Below are 20,853 nucleotides of genomic sequence, written 5' to 3' on the forward strand. Positions count from 1 at the left end.
CCCTCTCGTTGGTCGCACTCCCCGAAGAGAGGGGAGGCAATCTGACCATGAGCGTCTTATCCCTGCCATGAGGTTGTGCAATAACCTGCTTCTCCTGCTACTTTGTGGAAGTACATCTGTTCATGCCTTGCAATTGTTCTGTGCTGTACAGAGATTGAGTTTTGTTCCTGACAAAGTCGTACCTGTTTGGGTACAGTCAATACGAGTGAATAGTTGGCTACTTTGTGGGGACCTGACATTTTCCCACCCAATAAAGGAGGTTCCTGAAGCAGAAGCTTACAGTTGGCCTTTCATAATGTAAAGTAAGGTCAAGGAGCGGAAACGCAAACTCTGTCAAGTTTCCATTAATGAACTTCGGTGATTCCTGGTTTCCGTTAATATAACAGAAGTGTTCTGATGTTTAACTAACTGCATATATCTCTTTGTAACTTGCTGCTTCTGCTAAATACACTGAAGGCTTGTTTAAAGGGGATTGATTTCATAGACCACTCATATGATCATATGAATCGTATAATTTGTTTTGTAATCTTGATATGATTATAAATCCAGGTTGTGTGTGGTTTTATATAGATTGTATATAATGGCAATATGTATATTATCTATTAATGTGGTTAACCTTTGTAGTTCTGGCTCTTGTACCAATTTGTCTAGAATACCCCACTCGTTATTACAATGCATCTCTTGTAGGTTCCTCTTGCACAGTGCATTGTGTAGGCCAATTGACCATGAATAGGTTAAACCACACTTTCTTTTTAATCAATTTTCCCATAGTTTCAGTGTTTGGTGAATCTGTATTGGGTGCATGTCTCTGCCATGAAGTGTCATCCTAAAAGATGACTAATCCTTCCAAAGTCCATTCTCCTTGAATAAAAAGTGCTTAAAATGACTGTGTCCTTTTTGTTTCTTTAGTTCCCTTACAGGACATTATGACTGTGTCCAACCTGGCTGAATTCCCACAGCAGGGTACAGGCATGGCCACTGGAGCACCTGCGGCTACCATTCCTGTAACTGCAAGCTTCGCCAGCCCTAATTATTCCAGGACTCCAGAAGAGCAGCCCTTTGCCATGGAGCAGCCCATGTTTCTTATGACGACCACTGCTCAGGCTATATCGGGATTCTTTGTCTGGACCGCTCTGCTCATCACTGGCCACCAGGTAACCGGGTAGTCCAAAAAAACCCCAAAAAACTTTGCATTAACCATGTATCATGTCTGGCCAACTGCTTGCAGGGGGAGCTCGCTATAGATGCCCCTTTATCAGGAGGTTGCTTTATTTCAATGTAGGAGAAGTGTTAGAACAAAAGTCAGGCGCTTAGACATAATGTAAGGAAGCTTTGCTTTCCGGTGCAGTTGGTAGATAAGTGGAGCAGCTTCCTTGCAAAACCTGTAGAGCGTAGTACAGCGAGGGAATTTAAATTTAACATTTTTAAATCAAAATGGCTACCCCTTACATCCGGAAAAACGGGCAGACTAGATGGGGCTGAATGCTGACGTGTTTCTGTTCACTCCTTTTTAATTACAACCAAAATGTTATTTGTTTCCAGCAAGTTGTTTTGTTATTGTTTTTTTTTTTTTGGTTTTTTTTTATTGTAATATAAACTACAGTAAATATCTTGTGTATCTCCATAGAGTGCAAAGCTTACAAAGTTGCATTTGGAATAAGATTATGTAATAAAACAAAAACTGAAGGCGGTGCTAATAGGATTGTGCCGAGGTGCTTCTGTTTCTTTCCTTTATATACTTTCCTTCCAATACTGTGAGCCCAAAACCTCATGGCCTTTAGACAGGTGCATATATGGATCACGTAACACTCAGCTACCCACTTAGCAACCTGGCGGGAACCCAGCAACAGGAGACAGGTGTGCCGGGAATGACGTGGAGCCACATCTCTGCTGCTTTTCCTTGTAATTTTAAGGCTGTTGCCTTTTATACCTGTTGCCATCTACATGTGTAGCTGGTAGCATCGTAAACCATCGAGCTTGGGGTGTTTGCATTTTATTGGTGGTGCATATGATCAAGGTCACATGATTCAATAGTGTTATACATGTAGAAGAACACACGAGGTCTGCACATGCATCATTTTAGAGATCCGGAGAGTAAATGGATGTTTGGAATTAATTTGGAAGCTAATTAACAGTATGCTCAATGGTAGAATACACTCCAACATTCTATGTGTGTAGTTTCCATTTAATGACCTCTTCATTTATTTTGTCCGCTGTAAATAATCCATTTTAAATCCTGCAGCAGCTTCACTGATTGAAAAACAAATGTAAATGTAATAAATAGTTATGCGAAAGCCTGGGGGGGGCACTTTCCTTTTAAAATTAGTTGTCTATGTCCAGAAGTAAGACCACTTTATATTTATATTTATGATAATCTTTTAATATGTACAGTCGGTTTGCTATTTGTTTTGGGGTGTGTATTCATAAAATGCTTTGTAGTTGATTGATTAAGTATCATCATCTCCTTCTTCCTAGATATATATGCATCTACGATCCTACAGTTGCCCTAATGAGCAGAGACACATTGTACGGATCCTCTTCATTGTCCCAATATACGCCTTTGACTCCTGGCTCAGTCTCTTGTTCTTTACTAATGACCAGTACTATGTATACTTTGACACAGTCAGGGATTGCTATGAAGGTAAGTTTACTAGCACAATAGAGGTACCCTCTTGTTTTCAGTAATACTGTACTCATTGGTGGAGGGCCACCATCTGACGTTGCTGGTTCCAACTCTTCGCACCAGAATAAAATATCTGCTGCACTTAGGCTTGCAAACTATTGATAGTGCGCTCTAACGTCACATTGCCTTCTCAGAAATGTCACCCGGATTTCCCTTGAAGAGGCTCTTGGCCTTGATTATTTGAAACACAGCTGGTGGTGTTAGACCCAAAGTGTAGCCGCTATGGCGTTTGCCAGAGCTATTTTTATCACTTGTTACTCAAATAAAGAACCTTGTACGGAAAGGGAGTTTGTACTTATTCATTATACAGCACCATCGTATTCTACAGCACGGTACAATTGGTAATATGTACATGCATTTAACTTGCTGAGATTGTCTTATGTAGCGCATGCCTGAAGTGGCCCTTCAAAATGCATAGTAAAATCAGTGAGAGAACTTTCAATTCTCCAAAGTTAACTATCCATTATACAGGGGCCAGCTCGGGTCGGCCCTTCATCATGCAAAGAGGAATGGATCAAAATGATCTCCTCTCCTGCAGACACGTTTGGTGAATAGACTTGAAGTACAATTGAACTTGTAACTTTTCAGTAAAATAACAGATAGAGCCCCCGAGATATTTAAATGTAACCAAAATCTTTATTTGCCTCGTTACTTATTAAGTGTAATTTGGAGATTAGTTATTTTTGTAAGTGTACTTTTTATATACTGTATCACTTTATAGTTTACTTAAATATACGTTTTGTGTTTAAAAAAAAAAAAAAAAAAAAAGTGTGAATTGACAGATCTCATGATTGGACGTGGCCACATGGCTCCTGCTGTCTCCTAGCAACATGCCATTATCACCATATCGGCACTCCACGGGGAGCAGTACAGCTGTACAGGGTATATGCAGAAAGCATCTCGATCAGCCATGATAACCTGCCGTACGCAATCATAACCCGACCTTCTTCTCCACATTCCTGACCTTGTCAGTCTTCTGCCTTGGCTTTTATAAACTCATTACATTGTACAATGAGCCCAAAAAACACATTGAACACCACAATTCTGTGACCCATGCTTCCTCACCTGTACTACCATATACTCTGTTGTTTTTGTTCGGGCTGTCAGTTGTGATCTCCCCGGTTTATCCTGCGTTGGGTTTTGGGTCTTTTCCAGTGTAGCTAATCACTAGTGTGCGTCCTTAAAGGGGGAAAATAAATCCAGTTCAGTGATGTAGTTTAGCATAATATTCCATTTTGTTTTATTTAGTTATATTTTAATAAACCTTCACTATCTGCAGGCTTGCTGGATGTGTGATATTGTCGCTGACTTTCCCTGGTAAACATGTATGTCTACAAGGGCTACCTAGTGCCCACCATAGGTTTTGGCTGCCCCTGCCGATACAAATATTAACCAGCACAAGCAAGCTTTGAGTATATTATTGGTTGCTTCTAGAGTAATTGACACTTTCTGATGCAGTTCGCTGTGATCTACCAGCTGCATCATACTTTGAAGCTAAAACTACTGCTGTTTACACAGATTATTGTTCTCTGGAACATCTGCTTCATTTATCATGTTAAGCCAGGTGTTCAAGGGATGAGACTAGATCAATGGCATATCTTGGTTTCCTGTATTAAAGATCAGGGGACAAAACAAACAAACATCTTATGTTGTCATCTAACCAGCCAGAGAGAGGTTTTTTGTTTTTTTGTCCCCTGTTATTCCATAGTCAAAGGCCAAGTTGTACATTTTCAAGAGGTAGACTTACATTGAGCGATTCCTTTTAGTGCCAAGGACTAAATCCTGCTCTGCATTCACAAAAGTGCAGATTCCCAATAGGAACAAGTCAGACCTATGCAAGTAAATCAGAGCATCCGCTACCCACCAACGAGGTATACTTATGGCGAACCAAAAAGTGACTACTAGACGACTACATACTGTAACCACCACCGCTTACAACACAAAATTAGATTGCACAGTCTCCCTCCTGCAATTCTGCTTTTTCACATACCTTCACCTTTCCTTTATCCTTTACCCTTAGAAAGTTCTCTCCAGTTAATGAGGAGGTTACACTACCTGCCTGTAGAACTAGACTTATTCCCACCCCATGCTAATCAACAGTCTCCCTTAATGTCATTAGGGAACCCATCATCCTACAAGATTGCTGCCTTGGCCATTGACTTTGACTTTTTATCCCCCTCTTACATCCAGTCAGTAACCATAGCTTGTACTTGCCCATTCCTAACACAAGATGCAAATCATTATCTCTCATCTTGACTACTGCTAGTCGGCCTTAGCTGGTCTCCCTCATGCCAGTCAAACCCCATTACAAGCCACCATAAATGCTCCTGCCAGGTTTATCTTTCTCAACTTTCGCTCTTAATACCTCTACAGACTTTTCACGGCTGTCTGCGCTCCTATAACGTGAAACTCATTAAAACCTTCATAGGACATTCCATGCGTCTGCACACACCTCTGTCCGATGCAGGGACTGTCTTCACTCCGGTAGCATCACTAAATGCGTGGATCTATTCACGGGGAATGAGTGATGCTGATCAGTCAGAGAGTGATCAGCAGCCTCAGAAAAGAAAAAAAATTAAATATATATAGTGACCAATGCATTGAGCAGTCAGTCTACAATAGCAGCCGGCTACCATGCCATTAAAAGTAGAACTGTCTGATCTCTGCTGTCGTGCAGGGGATCAGACAAATTATATATATATATATATATATATATATATATATATATATATATATATATATATATATATATATTATTTATTTTTTAAATAGAATTGTGCTGATAGTGGTTATTATTTTTCTTTAACTCTTTATTTTCAGCTTGTCATGTAGCATGCCCTGTAAATTTCAGAAATGATGCAATAATTTATACATCTGGAGGATTTCTGTAATTTGGAGGGGCCGCTGAATACACTTCTGTGTTTTTTTTGTGGGGAGGTGTTTATGTGCAATTACGTGTTTTTTTTGGGGGGGGGAGAAGTAATGGCTAACTTTGGCAAAGATTGGTGGCCAAATGGCTGTATAACAATATCCTAAACATTGCCAGTGAAATACCCCTGGTTGTCTACTTTCCAGAAATATATACTTTTTGTGTGTTTTTTTTTTTATTTGCCTCTGATTACCGTTTCAAACCCATATACTGAAAAACTGCAAAATCTGTGCCAAATGTTACCAGTTGATTTGAGAAAGGGATGCTCAAGCACCGACGGTAACATTGGTAACAATTCTCAAATCAACTGGTAACATTTGGCACAGACTTCAGTTCTTCCTCCACCGCCTTCTGTTCCCTGTACAGAAACTTGATTTTAGGGGGATGCTCAAGCAGTAGGTTGCCTGTGGTGGAGGAACAATCCAAGAGTGTCTGGGGTTAAAATGACCCCTTTCTGGATCATAAAAGACCATCTAATGACCGGGAGTGTGATATCGCAGGTATACGTGATCTGCAGGCAGCTCAATGTTCAGTGTGTTAGAATTCTGCTCATACTGCAACATTAAATGCTCATTTTTCAATTAGTAGGTTTAAGGTGATGATCGTTGACGTGTGACAACTTCTGTTCCCTGCAGCTTTTGTCATCTACAACTTCTTAAGCCTTTGTTATGAATACCTTGGTGGTGAGAGCAATATAATGACTGAAATCAGAGGAAAGACGATCGAGTGAGTTCTACTGATGTGCTGAGAAATGCTTTACCATACCATAAGTACTAATTCTGTAATGTAATACTTCATCTGCTCGCTGCGGACTGTAACCATGACGAATAAGTTTAATGCATCAAGGGGTGTAGATTTGTCATGTAATGAACTACAAGCTAGAGACGCGTGTGTATGTGATGTAGAGGGAATGTTTTTATTGTGTCCGGTTACTTGTTTATGACTCCTCATATAAAAGTGATTCCAACTTGTTAACATGGTCCGTGCCGGATAAAGCTCAGGTGGGGGCTATGGGGCAACCATCACAAACCCCCCCCCACACACACACACACCTCGATTACACCCAGGGATGGGAAAACTCCAGCCACTTGCATCTCTAGGAATGATATTGTGTTGGGGTAATGTAAGGATGTTTTACTTTACTGAGAAAGAGCAGATAAGGGGAACAGCCCCCAGCAGATGTGATTGTGGTTAATACAGCAAAATAATTTTATCATGCATGGGGTAGACCTAAAGCTATCATCAGGAAGGGATGTTCAGAGTAGGGCTGAAACAACTAATCGATAAAATCGATAATAATCGATAATTAAAATCGTTGACAACGATTTTCATTATCGATTAGTTGAATCGATTTTTATCGATTATAAATAGAGGTTTTTTCAGAGCAAATGCTCTGAAAAACTCCTCTCCTTATATAATCCGACCTCAAACAGAGATTGCAGGGGACCTGGATTCCCCTCACTGTAGGCCGGTCTCTCACTTCCGTCTCTCTCCCCCCTCCCATACACCCCTCTGACTCCCCCCCCCCCCTCCCATACACTGCTCTGCCTCTCTCCCGACTCCCTGGTATTTTGTGAACCTCCGTTGCTGACAGGCACTTTCACTGCAGCTTCATAGAAGCCTCAGCGTAAGTGAAGGGCAGTAACGGAGGCTGTCTGTGCGCATCGTGCAGACCCCCACCAGCTGACAGAGAATCGAGGTCTCCTGCAGAGGATCTTCCTCTCTGTCAGCTGGTGGGGATCTGCATCGCACAGACAGCTCTATGAAGCTGCAGTGAAAGTGCCTGTCGGCAACGGAGGTTCACAAAATACCAGGGAGTCGGGAGAGAGGCAGAGTGGCGTATGGGAGGGGGCAGGAGTCAGAGGGGTGTATGGGAGCCACCCTCCCATACACCACTCTGGCTCCTCCCCCTCCCATACGCCACTCTGCCTCTCTACCTGGCTCCCTGGTGCTGACAGGAGGCAGAGTGGTGTATGGGAGGGGGGAGGAGGCATAGTGGAGTATGGGAGGGGGGAGGAGGCAGAGTGGAGTATGGGAGGGGGGAGGAGGCAGAGTGGAGTATGGGAGGGGGAGGAGGCAGAGTGGAGTATGGGAGGGGGAGGAGGCAGAGTGGAGTATGGGAGGAGGGAGGAGGCAGAGTGGTATATGGGTGAGTTATAGTGGTGTATGGGGGGTATAATGAATTTCAGGGAAGCAGAGTGGTGTATGGGGGGTATAATGAATTTCAGGGAGGCAGAATGGCATATCTGGGTGAGTTAGTGGTGTATAGGGGGAGGTAAAGTGGTGTATGGGGGTATAATGAATTTCAGAGTGGCATATCTGGGGGAGGCAGAGTGGTGAATCAGGGAGTATAATGAATTTCAGGGTGGTGCAGGGCATTTATGGGGGATGGAGTGGCATATCAGGGTGCACAGTGGCATATAGGGAGGTATAAGGCATAAATGGGGGCGAGTGGCATATTGGAAGTTGTAAGGCATACAGGGGGTATAAGGCATATCGATATTAGACATATCTGGGGGTAAAAGGTATATCAGGGGGCTCAGTTGCATATAAGGGGAGTATAAGCCATATCGGGGGCACAGTGGAATCTGGCATATAATTGGTATAAGGCATATATGGGGGCAGAGTGGCAAGCTGGGGGTCAGATGTGCATAACTGGGGGCAGTTTGGTAAATAAAAGAAAATATAAACAAGGCTTTTTTCTCATAGTTTTTATTAAATGTGAAAAATAGTTAACATATGAATTATTATTTACTAATAACTTTGTATTAAAACCTAGTTTGAGAAACACTGTTTGGGTTATTGTAGCTTTTATTATTATGTCAGTAAAATAAGAAGGTGAATAGAGAGAGAGGCCATTACAATAAAGAGATGAAAGTGTAAATTGTACGTTTTTTATTACATTATTTTAAATTTAAAAAAAAATGCATTTTTCTATCAGATTAATCGAAAAAATAATCGGCCAACTAATCGATTATTAAAATAATCGTTAGTTGCAGCCCTAGTTCAGAGTAGATGAGCTGAAAGGGCTCTTATCTACTATCAAATTCTATGTTTAAGATGATCGGAAGACGACCATCATGCAAAGCCCACAAAAAAACGTATTAAAAGTTATACCAGCTACTGAGTGTCCACACCTAAGGACTGCCCATCAGATAAAGCAGTATAAATATCTTTATATATGTCATGGAAGCGGATTCTGTAGAAACAGACATGCAAAGGCATAATGCTTATCAATAGACAAAACACATGCTTCATGTGCACAATCCTATCATCATATACAGATAAACCTGCATATCCGCTCTCCTGCCGTATACGCGCATCCGCTCTCCTGCCGTATACACGCATCCGCTCTCCTGCCATATACACGTATCCACGAGTACCCCTGTTGCAGGAGAGGGATCCCCGGCACCAAGTGGGCCCTCATCTGACCTCCCACATCACCCAGCAAGTTCTGCATTCTCCTTGTGCATTGCAGGCTAATACAGATATTGCACTGCAGCACGGTGGGGGTTACTGCCAGGGGCCCTGGAGCAGATGCCCCTGAACATGGCCACTAACCGTCTCATTGTTTAACTATACCTGTGAAAGTATTGTAATGTTCTGGTCTGGTGTTTTGTTCATGTCCTCAGAGGTATTTTCTCTGCTGCACAGCGGCCTCTTGGGTGCGCAGCCTAGCTTACAAATATACACTTTTCACAGTGCGGCCTCCAAATTTCCCTATAATTCATGTTAGCCAGATTTTTAGATGCATAAATAGAAAGACATATATGAGGTGTTGTCGGTTTTCTCTGGCACTTTTTCTTGCACGTGGAGCTTTATCTAGTTGTGACTTTTTTTGTTTCCTTTCTATGCTTCTATTGATAACTTTAGGTCCAGCTGTATGTATGGAACATGCTGTCTGTGGGGAAAAACCTATTCCATCGGCTTCTTACGCTTCTGTAAACAGGTTTGGTAACTCCTAATTCATACCGAGAATATTTTTGTGAACAATTTTCTATATATTTGTGCCTTTTTGTTTCTTTCTGTTAAAGTGATATCAGCCTATTCCTCTTTCACCTCTCCTAACTTTATATGTATTTTTTACTTGTGGCACTTAAATACAAATACGGCATACATACAGCATGCATATGCTTCTCATTACCGTATTTTCTCTTTAAATCCGCTGATGTTTTGTAATGAATAGTTATTCTTCTTCCCAGGCTACACTGCAGTTCTGCGTGGTGAAACCCCTAATGGCAGCTATAACAGTGATACTCCAAGCTTTCGGGAAGTACAAGGATGGTGACTTTAAGTAAGTTTATCATCCTAGTAAACCTGGGGAATGATCCTGGTATGTTAGGGTTTTTGTTATCATCTTTTCTGATGAGCAGTTATTTGGTACGGGTGAGACCCGTCTCTCTGTGTGTTGTCATGCGTGTGTCCTGGCTGTTCCTGGATCAGATTTGGCCACCTTTTTTTAGCCCGTTTCTTATAAATAGGGCCATTTTATTTATGTAACAGTTCTATTGTATGCTACAAAGTTCAAAACTAAATAACCGTATATTGTATTTCAGCGTTGCAAGTGGGTACCTGTACGTGACCATTATTTACAACATCTCTGTCAGCCTTGCATTATATGCACTCTTCTTGTTCTATTTTGCCACAAAAGAACTACTCAGTCCTTACAGCCCCGTGCTCAAGTTCTTCATGGTGAAGTCTGTCATTTTCCTGTCTTTCTGGCAAGGTGATTTGCATTTCCATTCCTTTTGGTACTTTTTTTTTGCCATGTATTCTATGTACTTGTTGTAGATCTAACTAGCAGATCTGTACTAAAATACAAAGTGTTTTTGTTGATACGAGTTTCCTATTTGTCATTTCCATTCTTCAAAATGTCTGGGGGGTTATCACCGACTATTTGCCCAACACACATAAGGCAGTTAAATAACAAATAATGCATGTTAAAGTACTTTAGTTTACAGCCTCTAACTGCAAAGTACATATAATGGCCAAAGTGCGGGTTGCTGAAGAATACATCGGCCCTGACCATTTGCCCTACCCTTCCCATGGCATTATGATAGTCAGACAAAATGTGCTCTAGTTTTTAATCTTTGTTTATAAATACAGATTAACTGCAATTTCCCTTCTTTCTCCTCTTTGCAGGGATGTTATTGGCTATACTAGAAAAGTGTGGTGCTATCCCCAAAATTAACTCTGCAGAAGTGACGGTGGGAGAGGGGACCGTGGCTGCAGGGTATCAGAATTTCATTATCTGCGTGGAGATGTTCTTTGCAGCCATTGCCCTCCGTTATGCATTTACATACAAGGTTTACTTAGACAAGCGATTAGATGCCCATGGTGAGTGTAAACCTTCCCCCCCCACACTAAATTTGTCTACCCTTGTTTTGGCTTAATGGACCAAAATGCAATTTTGTCTGTACATGCTTACGGGCTAGTCTGTCTCCACACCCATGTGGTGGCAAGCTGCCTTTTGTAATCTCACAAGAACCTTCATTCAGCAGAGCCCTTTTGTTTTGTTCTTTGAGGTTTCTTTTTGAAACTTTTGTGACCTTGCACAATGATCTAAAAAAAACAGGGACCACCCAGTCAGTCGCTAACCCCATGTGTACATATCTGTGTGTGTGTGCACGATGTATAGGCTTATTTTCAATACTTTTCAAGTCATTCTTCCACTCCAATGAACTGCTTTGTGTAATATCTGGATTTACAATCCAACATATATAAATATACCTACTTAATCATAAATCAAAATATTTCACAACACAGGCACAGTGATCTCTCTAACCCAGGGGTGTCCAAGTTTTTTCTGCAGTGGGCCACTTCATCAGAATTGTATACGTGTGAGGGCTGCACTCATTTTTCACTGTGAGAAAATATGGCCTTAAATAAAATATACAGATTAAAATAAAGTAAAATGACGCAAAACCTTTACTTTTCCTCTCACTGATTTCTGGGCCTAGAAAGTTTTGTGACTACAAATTCAGGATAATTAAAAATGAAATAGTTCTATTTATTCTTGGGATGCACCAAAATGAAAATTCTGGACCAAAACATTCACGGTTCATTTAGCCAAAACCGAAAATGACCCCCACCTTTAAAAATAATAATAAAAACTCCCATTTTTAACAAAAGTAGGTAACACACAATTGGACAAAAAAAATTTGCAATATGACTTGGCATGATAGGAGTGTGATTGCTAACAGCAATCACACTCCTATCATACCCAGGTAACCAGTAAATGCTGGTACCTAGGTATGATGGGACTGTGATTGCTGTTAGCAATCACACTCCTATCATGCCAAATCAGCCAGTACATGCTGGTACAGGGTGGCTGTAAGTGATGTGCAGCATCAATACACAAGGGGGGCATCTAGCTAGGTGTCAGCATGTACTGGCTGACTTGGCATGATAGGAGTGTGATTGCTAACAGCAATCACAGTCCCATCATGCCTAGTTTCCAGCACATACACATCTATCCAGTAAATGCTGGAACCTAGGCATGATGGGACTGTGATTGCTGTTAGCAATCACACTCCTATCATGCCAAGTCAGCCAGTACATGCTGGTACAGGGTGGCTGTGATGTGCAGACCTCATACTGCTGGCAGCATCAATACACAAGGGGGCAGCTAGCCAGGTTTCAGCATGTACTGGCTGACTTGGCATGATAGGAGTGTGATTGCTAACAGCAATCACAGTCCCATCATACCTAGGTTCCAGCACTTACACATCCATGCTATCACACACACACACTCATTCATTCATTCGTTCATATACTCATTCATTCACAGATTCATTCCCTCAATCACGCATACTCATTCAAACACCCTCCCCCACCCCCTTACCTGCACTGCAGCTCCTCGATGCCGCTCAGACTTCAGCAGGGGGCGCGGCCTCCCTCTTCGTTCTCTGGTAATGCACAGAGGAAGCAGGACTGGAGCAGAGTCATGTGATGTCACGTGAACTCTGCTGGGTTCCGCTTCCTCTGTGCAGTACAAAATACCCTCCCACAGGTAAGTAGCAGGGCTCTTGTTGTAGCAGGGCTCGAGGTGTGGCCCGCGTAAGATCAGTTGCTCTGGCTGCCGATCTTACGCGGGCCGCACCTCGAGGTCTCGCGGCCCGCATATTGGACGCCCCTGCTCTAACCCCTATTACTGGAATATAATCAGAAGGAAAGTAGAAATCTAATGTTCTGTTCTTTCTCACGTAGTACATATTGTCTTGAGTGTCATTTTACTTTTACTGAGCAAACATGCTCATATCCGCCAGTAGGACTTCTTCCTTCGAGAAAACAATTATGTGAGATTAATCAATCGAGATTAAATGAATAGAGCCCTTTTACATATCACACATAACATATGTTGGAAAATGAACGCCACCTTGTGGTCACTGTTGGAATATTTAAATACATGCAGCTCTACTGACTAATTACAAATAATGCATTTTAGTAAAAAGGGGGTACAATTAATTAGGAAATATGTTGAGTTGAGTTGGGTACTCTCTGATATCTACTGTGACAGCGTTCAGTGCAGGTATATTGTGAGCATAACATGAATGTACAGTTGGCTCACCCACTCCCAAGAGCTCTATGTGCTGAATGGTGAATTTAAGTGGTGGGTTTAGGGTATAATCAAGCTGAACAGAGCTTTGGCTTTAAAGTAAACGGTGGCTAGTACCTCTGGGCTGTAGTGTCTGAACAGTTTATCGCCTTCCATTGTTTACCACACAGATCACAATGAAAAGTAAAAGTCCAATATCATCATAAAAAACACATGCAAAACTAGCATCACAAGCTGCCATGTCATAAAGTCTAAACCAAGTGTAAATATACTGTAGCTGCAGTACAACTGCTTATTTTTTGTGTAGCTGTGTTTTACCGAGCCACGTGGTTGGGTTGATATTGTGCTAAGTCATGTCATTGAAAGGGTGGGGAATGCATGTGGTTCTTGTGATCAAACACCACATGCATTTAACATATGACCATCATCTGATGGGTGCGAGATTATCTGAGTTCCTGATATCATGCTGCTGTGTAACCTTTCTCAGTATTACTTTCTGTCCTTTCTCTCTCTTTTCCCCTGTTGCTTTTGCCCTGGTTGTACACTGCAGCTGCTCCAACTTATGGACCCTATGGTAGGTATAGCTCTGTCTCTGCACTGCCCTCTCTGTATTATTATTTACTTATTCCTGCCATTTAATTAATATGAATCCATTATATATTGTAGTCTTTGTTTAAATAATTAAAATACTTTGCACAGGAATGCACCATAATGAATGTACCATTAAAGGTTTTGGCATTATTGCTTGCAAGCCTTACATTGGCTTAAAGTAGTCTTTTGCAAAAAAGTTTTTTTATGGTTGGATGGTGTTTTCCCCCTTTTAAGTTATGAAGACCGTTTGGGTTACAACATATTGTTTCTCCACCTGTCCTAAGCACCAGCATTTTAACTCGTTTATTCCTGTCCAGGCCGCTGTGCACCCATGAAGAGCATTTCAAGCAGCCTGAAGGAGACCATGAACCCTCATGACATTGTACAAGATGCTATCCACAACTTCTCTCCGGCTTACCAGCAGTACACTCAGCAGTCTACGTTGGAGCAGGGCACCACTTGGCGCAACGGGCAGATTATTTCCCGCTCACAGAGTCTCTCAGGGGCCCGGGACACAGAGAAAACCCTGCTCCTGAGCTCTGATGATGAGTTCTGATTGATAATAGGAGAAACGGCCTGAAGGCCCTGTCGGAGGAGGGACAAGCAATCTATCGCCTGTAGCTTGGCTAAATGTTTTCTTTTTCTCCTTCAGAAGGCTTTTTCCTAATCTATGTATGTGCTTACAAGACCCGTATGCACATAGATGGGAGTCCTAGTAGTTTTTGAGCAAGTAGGATTGTGTCTGGCTGAGATATTGTTAAAGGCCTTGCTGACAGGTTGCAGCTCTGACTTCCAATGTAATTATTTGAAGACTCCCAAGTGCTGGCCGTTGATTACATGGCTAGAGCTCCATCTCATTTTCACTGTTTTTTCAAACTCAGAAACTACACTGCAATCTCAGATTTCAAGTAGTGGGTGTTATTATGGCTGTTGTATGTTCATACCAGCCATGTTCATCCCCAAAACACTAGTAAACCTACAGCAAGAGTCTGTTAAATGTAATTCTCTAATTTAGCAGCAAAATGACGACGAATAAATCTGGAACAGGTTATCCATTTTACAAACCTTGCCCATTTACGTAATGCACATTTTTGTGAATATATATAAATTGATATTGAAAACCCAGGTGCTGAATCGTACCCGTGGTTTCAGTAGTCTGTTTGCATCTGTTATTTAGAAACAGAAATGGCTTTAGTGAGTGTCCCAAACCAAAGGAGCACAGTCAACAGTTAGATTCAATAAAATACCATCTCACCAGAGCGGCCGGGCCACAAACGACCCTAAAAATCTGCTTGAAGGCCAAGAAAGCTTGCTTCCGGATGGGCTGTGTGTAGCATCACGTGTGGGAGCTACATTAGCCTTTAAACTGTCTTAAAGGCATACATACATACAAGTGAAAAAAAAGATGGCGACTGGGTCCTCTCTAAGGAAGGAAAAATGTCTAATTAAAAATAATTCTCCTATAGCTATGAGCTGATTATCAACCTCCAGTAATTCCCCATCGTAGTCTAACTTGTTGCATATTTATTTTTTAAGAAGAAAGTGTGTTTAAAGGTAACAGTCTAGTCTCTAGAATTGTAATTTTATGCATATTGTAGTACATTTTGTTTGTTAGAATACACCTGTGTCCATGCAAAGTGTACTGCAGCGTGCATGAAAATAGAAGTGTAGTGTCGGAGGTTTATCACATTTACCAAGATACCTGATCCCGCACATTCATGCTCATGTCAGACTACAACTTTAAAGGGGTGCTGTTTACTAAGTCGGGATGTGAAACTCTCAAGGCATTTAATGTAACCTCCAGCTGATTAGCCATGGTCCCTTTTGTAAAACATAATGGAATGGTGTCTGGGCCTCCAGTTCTGTCTTCTGAATATGTGGTCTCAAAGCACTAGTGACTTTACCCTTCTGTTGTAGTTTGGGCTCAGAACCGAAAGTTTGTCTCATGATAGTGAAGATCTCTCTTGCCAAACCCAAATATCCTATAGGCCTATACATCCTAGGTGTCTTGTAATACTATGAACATTACTTAATGATTTACATATTAAGTAAAGAAACCTAATAGTTTTATAAAATATGTAACCAAGATGCACAGCCTTGGATGTTGTATAAATATCTCTGCTTGGCTAACATCTTGTACCAGTGCAGACTTTCATTTGGCTCCTTTCAGCATTTTCTGCCACTGTCTGTTAGAGAATATTTATATTTATTGTAAAGCAGTGAACAGACATAGCCTTTTATGTCTGCAATTATTTTCTGGCACAGGAAAGATTAAGTGAAGTGGATATATTTTTATAAATATCTGTAGATACATTTTTTTCCTCTACCAATTTGCAGTGAACAGTGTGCTAAATGATTCTTTTTATATGTGAACACTATGGGCATTTACCCCCCCCCATAACTGTATGCTTAAAGGCTTGCAATGACTCTGAAGGCTTTAACCAATTAACTGGCAAAAAAGCATGGGTAAGCAGCTGTAATTAACCCAGCAGCTCACATAATGCATTATGGGAATTGTAGTCTACAAAAGAGTGCTAAGGTTGCATATCCTTGCTGTGGAGGAGCAATATAATGCTAATCCTTTTGGCAGTGAATAGGTTAAATGATGGCCATGCACCTAAAGAGTATGGTTACAGAAATGCTGCCTTTTTAGCAGTGATTCTCTTCCTATGTAGTGTAAAGAATTGCAAAACTGGAAAATGTACTAAATGTAATAAAAGGTCTCTACGGTCCCTACTTAGGTGCAATATCAGATATGTCAGTGCGAGGAAAATGTTGAAGATTGTGTGGAATTTTATTTTTGTCATACCATAAAAAAAGAAATCAAACATGGTGTGAAAGTGTGATTTCATTTTCTGATACAAATAGCATCATTTCTTGATACAAATCGCATAATTTCTTGTTAATTATATGAAATTATACCTACTTATTTACTATATATACTTCTTATAATGGACCACATCTCACACACAATTATTTATTTATATATATATATATATATATATATACACACACACACGCCACTTTATTATATAAACTTTTTCAATTGCTTGTTAACACAAATAGCTAATCAGCCAATCACATGCCAGCAACTCAATGCATTTAGGCATGTAGACGTGGTCAAGACAACTTGCTCAAGTTCAAACCGAGCGTCAGAATGGGGAAGAAAGGGGATTTAAGTGACTTTGAATGTTTGTTCCAGACAGGCAGATCTGAGTATTTCAGAAACTGCCGATCTACTGGTTTTCACTCAAAACCATCTCTAGGGTTTACAGAGAATGGGCCGAAAAAGAGAAAATATCCAGTTAGCGGCAGTTGTGGGGACGAAAATGCCTTGTTAATGTCAGAAGTCAAAGGAGAATGGGCAGACTGGTTCGAGATGACAGGCAACAGTAACTCAAATAACTACACCAGGTGCCACTCCTGTCAGATAACGGGCTACAATTCGCACATGCTTACTAAAATTGGAAAATAAAAGACTGGAAGAACGTTGCCTGGTCTGATGAGTCTCGATTCCAACTACAACATTCAGATGGCAGGCCAGACTTTGGTGTAAACAACAGGAAAGCATGGATCCATCCTGCCTTGTATCAATGGTTCAGGTGTGGGGGACATTTTCACGGCACACTTGAGGTCCCATAGTACCAGTTTAAGCACAACAGCCTACCTGAGTATTGTTGCTGACCATGTCCATTCCTTCATGACCACAGTACCTGTGGTGGAACGAGAGATTCGCATCATGGATGTGCAGCTGACAAATCTGCAGGAACTGCGTTATGCCATCATGTCCATATGCAGCAGGCTCGGACTGGCCATCGGGCATTTGCCCGGTGGGCCGGGGCAGGGCCGCGGCCGGGCCAGCCCAGGCCACGGCAGGGCCGGATTGACTTAGGGGCTAATGGAGCTGCAGCTCCAGGCCCCTACCTTAAAATAGGCCCAGTCAGGACCGGACTGACTGGGCCTATGCGGCCGTCCTTAATGCAGGGAAAAAGGGGCACCTGCCCCTTAAGCCCGCAGCAACTGCGACCGGGCCCGCAACTCTAGCAGCGGGCCCGCTACTTACCTGGCAGACGCGCGTGAGCAGCGTCTCTTCTACCGCCAGGGGGACGGAGGAATCCAACGGAACCATGTGACGTATGTCACGTACGTAACATGACCCTGCTGCGCGTCTGCTTCCCCTGTGCAGATCTGCAGAAGTCTGAGAGCAGCGCGTACATCATTAGTTCAGGTTAGGGGGTCACCCCTCCGTCCCCCTGGCGGTAGAAGAGACGCTGCTGTATGGAGTATGTGAGATTGAATGAAAGAATAAATTAATGAGTATATGTGAAGGAGTGAGTGAATGAATGTTTCTGAATGAGTATATGTACATGAGTATCTGAATGAGGGAATTAATGAGTATGAGTGAGAGCATTAATGAGTATCAATGTATGAATGAATATCCGAATGAGTGAATGATTATCTGTGAATTAGTGAATAAATATTTGTGAAAGAGTGAATGAATATGTGTGTCTGATAGCATGGATGTGTAAGAGGGGGCCAAAGATGCCACAGGCAGGCTGTTTTGGTGGCAAAGATGCCACAGGCAGGCTGTTTTGGTGGCAAAGTTGCCACAGGCAAGCTGTTTTGGGGGCAAAGATGCCACAGGGAGGCTGAGCCTGTCCAGAGCCTGTCCTGGTGTGTGTGTGTGGGTGTCAGTGTGGCAGAGCCTGTCCTGGAGCGTGTGTTTGGGTGTTGGTGTGGCAGAGCCTGTCCTGGTGTGTTTGAACACAGAAAAGAACCCCAGCACTCCAATCAGCTTCCAATCCTTAGGTTACTTTATTCAAAGAAAGCAAAACAAAAAAGCAACGTTTTGGCCAAACGTTGCTATTTTTGTTATGCTTTCTGTTTTTGTTTTGCCCTTTTTTCCTGCTAGCTCCCAGCTTCCTGGGAGTTGAGTGCTGAACCATTTCTTCTTTTTTTAACTGTCCTGGTGTGTGTGTGTTTGGATGTCAGTGTGGCAGAGCCTGTCCTGGTGTGTGTTTGGGTGTCGGTGTGGCAGAGCCTGTCCTGGTGTGTGTGTCTGGGTGTCGGTGTGGAAAAGCCTGTCCTGGTGTGTGTGTTTGCTTATCTGTTTCCTTAATTTACAGTAGGAACTATTTCATTTTTACTTATCCAGAGATAAAATGCCCTCCAGAATTTGTAGTGACTTCAGGGGACAAAACATTCAAGGCCCTGAAATCATTTAGTGGAAAAGATAAGGTATTGTGTTATTTACTGTAATATTTTTTAAAGGATTAGTTGTACTAAATTGTGGCTTCATGCTTCCCATGTTGAATGACCAAGTATCAGTAGCGTACCTAGCGTGGGGCGGGGGGGGGGGGGCGGTCCGCACCGGGTGCCGCTCATCAGGGGGGTGCCAACTTGCCGGCACCCGGCACCCCTCCAGAGACGGACAGTATTGTCCGCCGCTGGAGGAGCAGGCTCGCAAGGGAGCGGTGTCGGAGGTCTGTTAAAGACCTCCGATACCGCTCCCTTGCGAGCCTGCTCCTCCAGCGGCGGACAATACCGCTCCCTTGCGATCCGCGCGGCAACAGCTGCTGTGCGCCGGGGTTTGTTGTCAGATCCCGGCGCGCAGCACTGAAACCGCGCCCACCGCTGTCCGTGCCCTCTGAACCGGAAGAAGACAGAAGAACTGAAGAAGAGGAGCGAAGAGGAGGAAAAGGAGCTGTAAGGAGAAAAGAGGAAAGGTAGGAAAGCATTCAGTGAGAGTGACAGTGAGAGTGGATTGGTGTATGTGTGGATTGGTGTATGTGTGGATTGGTGTATGTGTAGATTGGTAAGTGTGTGAGAGTGATGGGTGTTATGCTGTACCATTTACTATGTATTTTTCGTTATATAATTATGCTCTAAAGTACATCATAACTCCCATCACTCTATACTGTTCCGTACAGTGGCAGAGCTGGGAGGCAGAGGCCTTGCACCCCCACCGCAGGACTCCTGAAAGGTAAGTGAACTTCAAAGAGGGAGAGGGTAGATAGGAGGGGGTAGATAGGGAGAAGGGAGTGAGACGGGGGATAGGGGGTAGATAGGGAGAAGGGAGTGAGAAGGGGTAGGTAGGGAAATCATACTCCTATCATGCCAAGTCTGCGAGTACATCCTGGAATCTGGGTATTCCTGGGCATGATAGGAATGTGATTGCTCTTAACAATCATATATATACCGTATTGGCTTGGATATAGGCCGCCCCCGTGTATAGTGGGAAGTGCTGGCAGGGGAGGCTGTCTGAGCGTATCAGAGAGTAGGATACGGGTCCCCTGCACCGCTGCGGGGGATCTGTATCCTAACCCTGCTGCCTGCCCGGCGCCCGGAACTGCATGTCCCGGGCGTCGGGCGCTAGACCCCGAATATAGGCCGCACCCCCACTTTAAAGACTTAGTGGGGGAAAAAAGCCTATATTCGAGCCAATATATATTAATATTGTTATTTAATTGTTTTGTCCTGTTTTGGTGTGTTAGATTTTTTTCTGTCAATGTCTGGCTCAATGTATAGTGATAGGGATTACGCTGTACCACCGTCATTGTCTGCCTCAGTATATAGTGGTAGGTGTTATGCTGTACCACTGTCATTGTCTGCCTCAGTATGTAGTGATAAGTGTTATGCTGTACCTCCGTCAATGTCTGCCTCAGTATATAATGATAACAGTAATGCTGTACCACCTTCAGTGTCTGCGCCGGTATATAACGGTAGAAGCTATGCAGTTTTAAAGTGTGTGTGTGGGGGGGTGCCGCATACAGGATCCGCCCCAGGTGCCAAATACTCTAGGTACGCCCCTGCCAAGTATTATGTATATGTATGTACATATGTTTTTTCATAAAAATGGGCTGCTCAGTCTGAAATGCCCGGGCCTATTTTTTGTCCCAGTCCGGGCCTGATATGCAGTAAAGCTATGTACTACATTTGAGGGTGTTGGGTGGAACCTTACTCCTGCAATTATGGTGCTGTCTGACTGTCTCCTGAGTATGTATCGTGTCCATATGGACCAAAATCTCTGCGGAATGTTTCCAGCACCTTGTAAAAAGTATGCCACAAAGATACTGCCACCACCATGCTTCA

General features: G+C 42.7%; 1 protein-coding gene across 2 annotated transcripts; it reads left to right on the forward strand.

The window, feature by feature from the left end:
* Positions 1–926: 926 nt before the first annotated feature.
* On the forward strand, positions 927–14,317 carry LOC149284344 (transmembrane protein 184B). Of its 2 annotated transcripts, XM_089496823.1 has the most exons (9): positions 927–1,154; positions 2,476–2,641; positions 6,248–6,338; positions 9,486–9,561; positions 9,815–9,906; positions 10,169–10,338; positions 10,755–10,949; positions 13,721–13,744; positions 14,079–14,317. In XM_089496823.1, exons 1-9 carry the CDS (start codon positions 927–929, stop codon positions 14,315–14,317), a joined length of 1,281 nt encoding a protein of 426 aa, XP_089352949.1. The 2 variants fall into 2 exon arrangements, with proteins under 2 accessions (XP_089352949.1, XP_089352950.1); XM_089496824.1 differs by lacking the exon at positions 13,721–13,744 and having other exon boundaries at positions 993–1,154.
* The last annotated feature ends 6,536 nt before the right edge of the window (positions 14,318–20,853 follow it).

This window comes from Sceloporus occidentalis, unplaced genomic scaffold (assembly GCF_023333645.1).
Source record: "Sceloporus occidentalis isolate IW3139 unplaced genomic scaffold, rSceOcc1.0.p SCAF_94, whole genome shotgun sequence".
NCBI lineage: Eukaryota > Metazoa > Chordata > Lepidosauria > Squamata > Phrynosomatidae > Sceloporus > Sceloporus occidentalis.

Excerpts from the sequence above, each read along its gene's own strand:
- LOC149284344 (XM_089496823.1), top strand. The coding sequence starts at position 927 with ATGACTGTGTCCAACCTGGCTGAATTCCCACAGCAGGGTACAGGCATG. Across the intron at positions 6,339-9,485 it reads ATCAGAGGAAAGACGATCGA|GTCCAGCTGTATGTATGGAA; the intron begins GTGAGTTCTACT and ends TGATAACTTTAG. Across the intron at positions 9,562-9,814 it reads TCTTACGCTTCTGTAAACAG|GCTACACTGCAGTTCTGCGT; the intron begins GTTTGGTAACTC and ends TCTTCTTCCCAG.